This window comes from Protopterus annectens, chromosome 1.part2 (genome assembly GCF_019279795.1).
Source record: "Protopterus annectens isolate FY-2018-M chromosome 1.part2, PAN1.0, whole genome shotgun sequence".
In the NCBI taxonomy this organism is placed as follows: Eukaryota; Metazoa; Chordata; order Ceratodontiformes; family Protopteridae; genus Protopterus; species Protopterus annectens.
Window position 1 is genome coordinate 1,174,288,861 of NC_056727.1, and position 12,289 is coordinate 1,174,301,149.

Genomic DNA, 12,289 nt, shown 5'->3' on the forward strand with positions numbered 1-12,289 from the left:
TTCTGATCAGGAATTTTCTATTCCACCCTATGAGTATTCTGATGCAGAGGAATCCATTCCATCTGCATCTCCTCCTGAGGATTACTCTTTTGGAGAGACTGCATACTTTAAGGGAACATTTTCACTGGGAGAGTCAGGGCTTCTCTGAATCAAAAAAGAGGCTTAGGGATTTCCTTCTTCCTCAGCATAGGCCTTTGGCAAAACCTCCTATATTAGACATTGTTGATGTGTTTTCTGAATCAAGCATGGCTCATGATTCCCTGCCTTCCAGCTCCTAGTAAGCCAGACAGATATTACAGGGTCCCTGACTCCCACAAATTTCTATTCAAAAATCCTGCTGCTGATCCTGAGACTATTTCTCAGGGTCCCAAGGGTGTAAAGGCCTCTACAGCCAAAAATCCTACCCCCTCTGACAGAGATTCCAGTGTGCTGGATAGATGAGGAAAGAAGGTTTATATGTCTACAACCTTTGCAATCAGGACCTTAAACTGCCAGTTTCATATGCTTAAATATCAGCAGCATGTTATGGGCTTACTGAAACAGAAAATTATGTTGATTTCTGATTGTGTAGAAAATAGAGTTGCAGGAAATATTGCATTCAACAGAACAAGTTAGAAAGCATACTTTGCAATGTGGTTTTGATTCCTTGGAGGCCTCTTGTAGGGCCGCTATTACTGGATCTGTGATTAGAAGGCATGCCTGGCTCAAGGAGCAAAATCTGCCTGATCATGTTAAGCCTAAATTGTTGGATGCCCCTTTGCAGCATGATACTCTGGTTGGTAATAAGGCAGAAGAGGTTTTAAAGAAAATGGAAGACAAAGCTAAATCTATGCAAACTGTAAAAGATTTCTTGCAAGTGCAGCCACCCAGGATCAGTAGACACTGGCCTACTAAAAATTGGTCATTTCCTGTGTCCAACAGAGCCACTCAAGGCAAATCCAGGCACTCAAAGGCTCCAGATACCAATCACAGGGTTCTTACAGGTCAAAGCAATGGGGTGCCTCCACCTCCAAAACAGGAGGAAACAAAGCACAACCCTTCAGTAAGCAGTCTCAATGACTTTCTACCATCACCAAGCACTTACCTTTTGGCAGCCCCCTTGGGGGGGAAAACTAGCACTTCATGCTCAAAATTGGCAGTTAATTACCTAGGACAAGTGGGTATTAAACATAGTATCCCAGGGGTACAGATTTCACTTCCATACTTTGCCAATTCCAAAAGGATGGCCGGATCTGCCACAAAACCAGTGGGCAGAGGCCCAGAAACAAGTCATGTCCCTCATGGATATGGGGGCTATTTAACTGGTACCAGAAAAGGAAAAAGGACAAGGTTTTTATTCAAGACTTTTCCTGGTACCCAGAAAAGACAATTCATGGCGTCCAATACTGGACTTATCAATTTTGAACACGTTCCTGGACATTGCAAAATTCAAAATGCTGACTTTACAACAGCTACTACCTATGCTAGGCAGGAATGCTTGGTTAGTAACTCTAGACTTGAAGCATACCTGCATATCCCAATAAGGAAGTCATGCAGAAGATACCTCCGCTTCAAAGCAGGTTTTTTGCATTACCAATTCTCTGCAGTGCCCTTTGGCTTATCTACTGTGCCCAGGTTCTTTACAAAGTGCCTGGCACCAGTAATTGCATTCTGCAAACAAAGCAGCATTCAGATTTACCCTTATCTGGACGACTGTCTCATTCAAGCAGAGGGCAAAGACACTCCTCTTCAACATCTGGTGTTTGTGAAAAGGCTTCTAGCATGCCTAGGGTACACCATAAACGAAAATAAATCACAACTGGTACCCTCTCAAATGATTACATTCCTGGGTGCAAGCTTGAATACAACTGCCCAGATGGTTTACCTTACACCAGACAAACAAAGGCAACTAACAACATAATTCAAACAAATGACAACAAAAACCCAGTTATCTTCAAGACAAATTCTGCCGGCTTTGGGGTTCATGGCATCCTGCATTCTACTAATTCCATATGCGAGACTGCATATGAGGAAACTACAATGGTACCTAAAAAGTTTATGGTGTCAACATTGTCACAGTCTGGAAACGATGAATCCTCTCATTCCCTGCCTACAACAAGAGTTTCTTTGGTGGGCAGACATGTCACCAAAACAAGGGACTTTCATTCACTCTACCCCCTGCCACCCAAACCCTAACATTCAGACGCATCAGACTATGCTTGGGGGGCCCACCTGGCGGGGCGATGCATTCAGGGCAAATGGAGCCCAAACCAAATGCATCTGCATATCAACCAGAAAGAGATGCTAGCTGTTCAGAATGCTCCGACAGCCTTCAAGGACTGCCTCCAGGACAACTACTGATAGACGGACAACACCACAGTTATGTGGTACATAAACAAGCAGGGCGGTACACCTTCCTACCCCCTTTGCAGACTAGCCATGGCCTTGTGGAACACAGCCTTGACTTACCAAATGCATCTTCAAGCTTCATTCCTGCCAGGAAAACAAAATACTCTGGCAGACAACCTAAGCAGAAATTTTATGGACCTGCACGAATGGAAACTGGATCCACAAATTTTCAGCATGTTAACACAGAAATGGGGGAGCACAGACATAGATCTATTTGCCTCTCCCCAAAATAATCAGTTGGACAAATTCTGCACAAGAACTCATCACAAAAAAACATGGAAAGTGGATGCCCTATCCTTCAGCTGGAAAAACCTATCAGTCTATGCCTTTCCCCCTCTGCCTCTACTCTCCAAGGTCTTACTAAAAGTCAGACAGGAAAAAACAAAAATGATCCTGGTTGCTCTGGACTGGCCTCGCCAGCACTGGTACCCACTTCTAAGGAATATATCTCAATTTCCTCCATGGTACTTGCCTCAAATACCTCATCTACTGTCTCAGCAGAACAATCAAATTCTGCACCCTCGGCTCCAAACTCTGAATCTTGCAGCATGGCTGATCAGTTAATTATTCAAACACCACCTCTCAGTAAATCTGTGATGGATGTCATTTTGGAAGCTAGAAGGCCTAGTACTAGAAAATCTTATGCTGAAAAATGGAAGAGATTCTGTGCTTGGAACCAAGCACAAGGAACAGGCACAGCAAAGCCCAAAATTCCTCAGATTGTACAATATTTGACTGAGATGCTTGACAAGGGCCTATATTTTTCTTCAATAAAAATCCATGCCTGTGCCATCTCGGCTCATTACAACACAGAGCCTCCCCCCTTTTCTCATCCTGTGCTTAAACAGTATCTTAGAGGAGCCAAAAATTTAAGGCCTCCCAGAAGATCACCAACTCCTGCATGGGACCTCAACTTTATGCTGGAAAAACTCACCCTGCCTCCTTTTGAACCAGCAGCTACTTCCACCAGGGCTGCCTCTACTTCAGCAGCTTTTCTCAGAGGGGTTCCAACCAAAGACATTCTAGAAGCTGCTACTTGGAGCTCTGTTCATACCTTCACAAAGCATTATTTGCCTCTCTTCTCCAAATCCAGGGCAGGCTTTGCCACTGCAGTTCTGCAAGGCTTTATAGCCGCTCCTAATGCTGTTTAGTTCCATCCTGCCCATCCATAGCTTTGGGATTCTACCCAAATGTAATGACTGCAGCAGTGAAACATGAAGAACATAGTACAGTTGTGTACACTTATCATAAATGTAGATGTTAGAGTGTATTCACTGTTGCAGTTTCCCACCCGCCATCCCCCTTTCTATGCCTTTGTGGTGTATTTGCATTTAGATGAAGGTAAAGTTTATTACTAAAAGTGCATTTATATATATTTCAGTATTTATTTTCATATATATATATATATATATATATATATATATATATATATATATATATATATGCTCCCCATTTGGGGGAGCACCTGACATCTGGGGCAAGAAAAATTGAATAAAATGGAGTCTGCTGTGTGTTTTATACCCCTGATGACCTGATGTCATGGAAGAGGAGATCGCAACTGACGCAGGACCCAAGACTTTGTTATTCAGGCTGACAGAGGGCAACCTGCCAGCAGATTACCCAAATGTAATGACTGCAACAGTGAATACACTCATCTACATTTATGGTAAGTGTGCACAACTGTACTTTCTTAATGCATTAGGCCCACATGCTGGGACAGTTCAGAATCTGATGGCTTTGGTAGCAGCTGCCTATCACCTAGCATGGCCAAAGCAGCTGCAATTTTTGATGAACGTAAATCCTGGAAAACAGTAAAAAAAAAAAAAAAAAACACTATACAGCAGTTGGGATTGCATTGTTAAGAGATTTCACTGTTAACTGCTGTCTGTTCACTACTCATTGACAAGGTGGTGCTATAAAGATAGTAAAACCGATTCACAAGTGCTATGACAAGTGGATTAATAAAGAATGCACGTGTATGTTGGAAAGGGGAGTTAATCACCTGTTGCAGGCAGTACTGGGCTGTAGCTTTGTTAGAAGGGCGGTTAATGTTACCAGTAGGAGGCAGAATGTATTGCAGACATTAAACTGAGAAAAAGAGAAGAGAAAGAGCAAGAAAACACACAGGACAAATACCAACAGACAGCAGAGTAACAAGTAATCCGAAAACAACTGTTCTAAAAATTGGGAGTAGCAGCAAAAGTTACTGATGGGATAAGCACAGAAGAAATGTTTGTGAAATGGAACAGAGAGGAAGGGGAGAGAAAAAAAATAGATTCATAAAAACAGTCCCTGTAACAAGTGCATTAGCTGGGTGTCACATTCAAAGCAGTTACACCCGAGGAGCGATGTCCTTACCTCCTTACAATTTATTGGCATAGGAGCCAATAGCATGTCTCTGCTTTATTAAACACAAGCGCTGAAAATTATTTTAGTTCATAGTTCATAGATTAGTACTAGGCTTACTGCCCTTGGGGGCCATTTTAAGCCTAGCCAATTACCCCATGTGAGAATCAAACCCTGCACGTTGTGTTTGTAAGGTAAACACCTTAGTCATTATGCCAGCTCTCCCCCCTCTCCAAGGATTCCAAGGACTGACTGTAGAATTTGATGGCCAAGGAAGTAGAAACAAAGGTTAAAACATCCTTTGTAGCATGGAGTCCCCTAGGTGACTTAACAGTTGTAAGAGTTTCCATACTAGAGCATATTCTGGGCGTAGGTATACTAAGAGGGAAAAAATTAAAACATACAGCTGGACCCTTCAAATTTGGAGCATGGTATTATTCTGTCAGTACAGTCAGGGATGTCATTCATGGTGAAGTTAATTGGGAACAGATTTATGTCCCACTGGCAAAGATGTTGGAGAACATTAGACAGCATTGAATAGACAGAGGATGTTTGGAGGTGTTGGACACTGTTTGGGAGTTGTTGCAGGTCAGCATAATCAAATTGGCTGTGAGACAATTCAGTAGTCCTGTATGGCCAGTGAAAAAGCTCAATGGAGTATGAAGGACGACCATAGAATGCCGAGGACTGAATAAGGTTACACAGCCACTGGGAGTCACTGTTTCTGACATTGACCATTGTGGAAATGTCTTCAGTTGCTGGATCATGCCATGCTAATTTACCCTTGGCCAGTTCTTTTTTTTCTTGATTCCAATAACAGGAAAGCAAAGCTCAGTTTTCTTGTGAACAGCATGGTAGAAAGGAAATCTTTTGACTGCTTACCCCATGGTTATGTGCACAGCCCCACTCTGTCATGGGCTTACAGCAAAACACTTGCTAAACTGCAGCTTCTAACTATTTATGCTACATTACATTGATGACATGATTACAGTGGAGCTTGCTGATGTCAAAGTTGCATTGCAAATTAAGATACAGCATATGGAGAATTGTAGGTGGGATTTGAATGAAAATAAAATGCAACGAGGGATTTCTGTAAATTTTCTTGAAATTATACAAAATGGAGGAAAAAGGAAGTGTCAGCTTCAACAATAGGAAGCATACAGAAAACTGTGCTACTGAAAATAAGGCAAGAGACACAAGCTTTTATATGCGGTGGTGCAGCGGTAGCATTGTTGCCTCACAGCAAGAGGTTCTCCCGTTCGATTCTCGGCTTGGGAGTGCCTTCTGTGTGGAGTCTGCATGTCCTCCCCGCGGTCGAGTGGGCGTTTGAAAGGCATGCGTTGAATGGGCGTGCCTTTGTTGAAGACTGAGCGTCGGGCTGGCAACTCGACACCATAAAAAACAACTGCCAATTATTAGTGGACCGGAGTTCCGCTGTGGCGATGCCTAACCGGGAATAGCCGAAAGACAAACAACAGCAACACAAGCTTTTATAGGATTGATGGGATTTTTCCTTCTGTAACTTTGTATTTCATAACTTTAAACAGGCAGTTTGTCAAGCTTAAACTCCACAAGGAGTCTTAACACATTTTTATCCTTGAATTTCCTTTTCATATCTTTTACATTATTCAGACTTGCCTTTCCATGGCTCTGCTTTATACTGTTAAAGCTGTATTTCCTTTCTTCCACCCTTAACTTCCATTGCAAGTTTCTTGTGATACACTCTGCATTTTCATCCTTTTTAGCTTTTTAATGCTTTCCCAAAGCTGCTCATGTTTGTACTTTAGAATTCATGTTACTAACCAAGGGACAATGTCCTTGATTGTTCTTAAAGTCAAATATAAATGTATCCATGTTGTAAAAGCTACTGGGTTAAGTAACCCCAACTGTTTTTTTTAATAAATGAATTGTATTCTCCTTTTTATGGGGGTTCGAACCTTATTCTTAACTGCTGCAGGTATATCACCAACACAAGTCAATTGCCCTTTCAAAGCAGAACTCATTAGATGTGCTTTAACTTTTCAAAAAAAAAAAAAATCTGAATATTTTCCATATTACAGCTGTTTTAGTTTTGTAGAGTATCATTCTAGTGTTTTGTAGGGATCCCTCTTGAAATGCCAGCACTTGTTATGTTGAATGCCAACAGACCAGAAAAAATTGAAAATTGCTCTTCTCCTTTAAAACTTCTTTTTTGCAGTGAAGCAAGCCTCCCTGCACCTCTGATGTGTGTGTGTGTGTGTGTGTGTGTGTGTGTGTGTGTGTGTGTGGAGGGGGGCAAGTCCTTTACACCCCTTAACATGGCTATCTCAGAATCTATATGCAGGTCTGTTTTTCTGCCATCCAGTCTCCATGTTTTGGGTTTGGGACTCTGTAGAGGTCCCATCATTTCAGCTGGTTACCTTTTTTAGTCATTTCCTAAATGAAGTGATATCAAATAAAGCTGTTAGTTGAATGCTATTGCTGCAAACCCGTTTCACAGATTTTAACAAAATGTTTCTTTTTTTTACAGGATCCTCGCTTTAAGATATTTGAAAATGGGACCCTGCGCATCAACAATGTAGATGTTTATGATGCTACAACATACAACTGTGCTAGCGAAACAGATGCTGGCAGAATTGAAGGTTCTGCTCGTGTACACGTCCTAGGTAAGTACCAGGCTGAAGAAACTGCTACCTTGGTTAAAGGTTTGTTGGATGTGTTTATTGCCAATAATACTAACCTGTGGTGTTGGGCCACACAACACCCCTGGGAGGGTGTTATTTCCCCAGTAATATGCAGGTTCGACATTATTGCTTGCTTATAAAACTTATTTCTAGTTTATTCCTTTTTAAATTCATGGTTTTGGGCATTTCATTCTTTCTGTACATTTTCATTTTAGTCGAGATGTGGACCAGCTCACACTACATATGAATGGAACAATTTTAATGTGTAATTCCTTTGTATAAGCACAAAAGCGATTGTGCTGTTAAGGCACTTTGCCTAATAGACTTCATTGATGCTGATGAACAAAATACTAAATTTTTTAAAGCAAAGGTACAGAAAGCTCATTTAGAAGATCAAGTGTTGGACATTCAAAATAAGAACAATTGGATAATGGTTACTGCAGATAATGTTGGCGAAAGATGTTCAGACTATTAATCTTGTTCAAATTTCATACTTTAACAGACGTGTACAAGGTAATATAAGGTAATAAAAGTTACAGTTCTGGTTACAGTTGGTAATGCAGTTGGTAATGCAGTGTAGTTGGCTCATTGCACGCTCCTTTTGAAAATGTATCTGATTTCTTGCCTATTGTATTAAAATGTCTGCAGTATGTGGGTGTTTTTTTTTTTTTTTAATGGAGTGCAACTCTAATTCTGTATTATTCTCACATTTAGGTAAATGTAGCTTATGTAATTCACTGCCGTGTTTGGTGAAGCCTGATATGATATTTCAAGATTCTGAGAAACAATCCTTTGATATCTGTTGGAGAAGGTATTCACCTAATACACTTTATCACATGTATTGCATACACGTAAATGTCCACAAGGATAAACATGGCCATCACAACACTCTGTGTGATAGTCACAGGCATTGTACAGCCACTTTCTTTCTTCTGATAATTTTCTGAAAGTCAGTATAATTAATCAGTTGAAACCCTGTAAGCAGTTCTGTAAGGGATTTTGTAAGTACTTGTGGAGGGACACTCAATTTCTTTTCATTTGTGATAAGATTAGAGAATTTTCTATTGATTAGTAAATTTCCTCTCCTTTCACTGACTCACCTTTTCAAGGAAATGGGATGAAACCTATAATTTACCTATATTGGTAGTTATAACATTAGTTAAACAGTTCAAGTTTGTTAATTATGTGAGTCATGACTGATATGCAGTTGAATGCAAAGATAGACATTTTCAGAGAAAGGGCATAAATTAGAAATTGGAATGACCTTGTTGTAAGAGAGGTCTAGAGCATTATATATATATATATATATATATGCTGACAAAATTAGAAAGCCCTTAGCTAGGTAGCATTGACTGCAAAAATGTTGAAATTGTATAGTACTGGATGATTAGGGGGAAAGTATTCTTAATAAGTTATAGTATCTTTTAACACCTTTATTGAATTATCACTTAAGGCACAGGCATGTTATCATTTTTCCATTTACATTCATTTATTTTCTTTCTTTAACTGTCATCAGTTCAACATTACATAAATTGCTCAGTTCCTGTCCTACCTTAAACCTTAATCCTCCTCCTGAACATTATTCTGAATGCATTTTTCCCACAAATTCCATTTCTTTCTATGTAATTTGCTCCTCACCTTTCCTAAGCACCGCCTTCCAGTTATTTTATCTCCGTTAGTGTTCAGTACTTCAAATACAGTTGTTTTAAACTGTGATTTCCATTTTCAAGTAATTGTTTTCTTAGCAGCCAACTGAATTGAATTTAAGGCCTTACTTTGTCTAGATTTTTCTAATCTTGTGTCCTAGTCAAAATCATTTCCTAGTTGTAGCCATTTGTTAAGCCAATATTTCTGAAAAGGTACTCTGTACAGAATTGTTAAAATCTGCCCCAAATTACATTCTAAAAACGTGTTGCCAGTTATCTTTTTCTTTCCCTGCACAGGAACTCTGCTTGGGGATATACAGATACCTAAACAAACACTTCCAAGCAAAAATCCTAAACCTTTTGAAACTTTGTTGCATATTTGGGAGTCATACATATGTCCTTGCATTGTTCCCCTTAAAATTGCTTCCAGTCTGTCTTCCAAAATCTTTTCTAACCTCCTCTGATTTTTGTAGTTATTGTGCAATATTTTACATGCCCTACTAGTTATCTATTTTTTAACAGCACCTTCTGTTCTAGATTCAGTTAAGAACTGAACCAGATCAGGTCTTTCACTTAGGACTCTCCTATCCCTTTTTCATTCTTTCTAATATTACACATTTCTGTGAACTTGCCCTCCACTAAAATCTTGGGATAACCCCTGCTTATAAATTTATTACGCAGACTAACCCCTTTGTAAGTTAAATATTCATCCCCTCTGGTCAGTTTGTTCACTCATTAATTGTCCTTTAACTATATTTTCTTTCATTTTTATAATGCATACTACTATAAGGTAAGTATTCATTATTCTGCACATTCTTACTAATTTTAGTAAGTAACTTTCCATTCTCTCTATATAAAAAAAAAAAAAAAAAATACTACATCCAGATAAGTAATACTGACATGGTACGTTGATGTGAATTGTAAATAACTGATGTCATTTATATAAGTTAAAAAATCACTGAACAAATCTACCTCCTCTCCATATCATAAACACATCAAGAAAACACTTGTAGATCACTATATTTTCAACAAAAATATCTGTTAGTGTTGGCCTTCTCCCATTCAGTCATGAAAATATTAGCATAACTGGGTGCCATTGCAGCACCCATTGCCACTCCATTTGTCTGGCAGTAAATTCTGTTCTTGAAATCAAAAAAATTATAATTTAAAATTATATCTAACATTTCCATCAAAGGACTGACAGTATTGACAGAAAATAACTTGGACTTAATTCAACCCTGTTTTCATTCCTTCTACGTTAGGTGTTAACAGTATTTAATGACTTAATATTGAGGGTGACCAACAAATCAGAAGCAAAAACAGTATTTCCTATCTTACTTATAAATTCAAAAGTGTCTTTAATATAAGAATTGCTTAATTGCACTACTTGTTGCAAATAATTACAGACTAACATAATTAACAAACTTATCTACATAAATTGCCATTGCTTCTATTTTCCCTTTGTCACTGGCAGTAATCTGTCTAAACACAGGGGGTTGTCTAAATCAATATGGATGTTCGGCAAACCAAAAATCCGACTGAATTTGGGGCAGTCAGCTCTTAAATATTTCCTGATATTCTCTGTGACTCTACCACTATAGAACCATTCCTCTACAAGGGAGTCTATAAATGCATAAGCTCACTTAACTTCATTAAAAGATGCTGTGTTTATCTGCCAGCATTTCTAACATTTTTTGATCATAGCCCTGTCAGTCACCACAAGAGAATTTTCCTTGTGTGTTTTAATTATCAACATACTGTTATTGATCAGTTTAGAAAACTCTTTTCTGAAGTAGAAATAATATTTGTACTGTGGTCTCTTATCCAACAATTCTATAATTTGCAGTTCAGTCATGACTAAAAACATTCCCAGTTCTTTTTTTAAGTGGAGGATTGAAAATACTAGGTTCATGAAACTGTCTGTACTCATTTTACAATCATAGGAACACTTAAATTTTACTTTCTAACATAATTCCTGAGGCTGTCGATAATATCACATGTGTTTGCTTTCCTTGCTGGAACAAAGTTCCAGCCTTTACTTAGCACATTACATGCCTCATAATTCAATGCAATGGAAGATAAATTGATAATTTTGAAAGAATGTTCATAGGTACCTGTTATCTGTTTTCTCCAACATTTTAGCATATTTTTGTTGAAAATATAGTGATCTACAAACATTTTATTGATGCGTTTATGATATAGAGAGGAGGGTAGATTTATTTAATGATTTTTTTAACTTGAATAAATAACATTAGTTATTTACAGTTCACATCAACCTACAATAATGTCAGTATTGTTTGGATGCAATAGTTTTTAAAGAGAATGGAAAGTTACTAAAATTAGAAGAATGTAGAATAATGCATACCTACCTTATAGTAGTATGCATTCTAAAAGAAAAAGAAAACGTCGTTGAAGGTCTATTAATGAGAGTGAACAAACTGACCAAAGGGGATGATTATTTCAGTTACGAAGGGGTTAGACTGTGTAATAAATTTATAAGCGGGGGTTATCCCAAGAATTTAGTGGAGGGCAAGTTCACAGAAATATGTAATATTAGAAAGAATGAATAAGGTTGTATCTCAGGAGTCTAATATTTATTATAATGCCTCTGTGCAAATTAGTAATAGTGTGGACGCGAGGGCTATTAAGAACATAAATAACTGGAAGATCTTGGAGTTGCCGTGGGGTCTACAAAGCAGTAGACCACCATCCTGTTTTTGTACAGAAGATAGGAAAAAGTTGTAATTTTTTTCTCATGCTAAATTAAATGAAACTAATGCACAGTAGACTAGCACAGGGATGTTCAAGTGTTCTTAGTTTTTGTGATTTTTTTTTATACATTGTTGTGAATGAATTATAAATAATTTTAAACTTTGTATAAAGGGACATTATACTTGTAAATCAAAATATTTTGTTTATTTAGTGATGTGTAGACCTTGCAGTTAATTTTATATTGGCCGCACTATTAGAAAATTGCTCAAAAGAATTTACGAGCACAAACACACCGTTAATATGAGGATGAAAGTAATGTTCTTGGTAAGCATTACAAAACTGGCAAGTACGTTTATTTTAAATTTATTGTTTTAGATGAAGTAAAAGATTTTGAGCAAATGTTTAATGCTGAAAATGAGTTACGTTGGCAAAAGTATGTATGGCAGGTGAAATTGAATGCTTGCTATCCACCTGGACTTAATAACAGAGAAGGTTTTGTTGGCTATCTTAAAAGGAAAATGCTTAAGCATTAAG

At 38.2% G+C, this 12,289-nt stretch overlaps 1 protein-coding gene across 1 annotated transcript in view; it reads left to right on the forward strand.

Moving 5' to 3' along the window:
- The window catches only part of PTK7 (protein tyrosine kinase 7 (inactive)), a 2,009,558-nt gene that overhangs the window by 1,395,234 nt on the left and 602,035 nt on the right, over positions 1-12,289 (forward strand). The window contains exon 9 of the mRNA XM_044060033.1: positions 7,244-7,379. Within this exon, the coding sequence (XP_043915968.1) occupies positions 7,244-7,379 (136 nt within the window). The remainder of the gene's footprint in view (positions 1-7,243; positions 7,380-12,289) is intronic.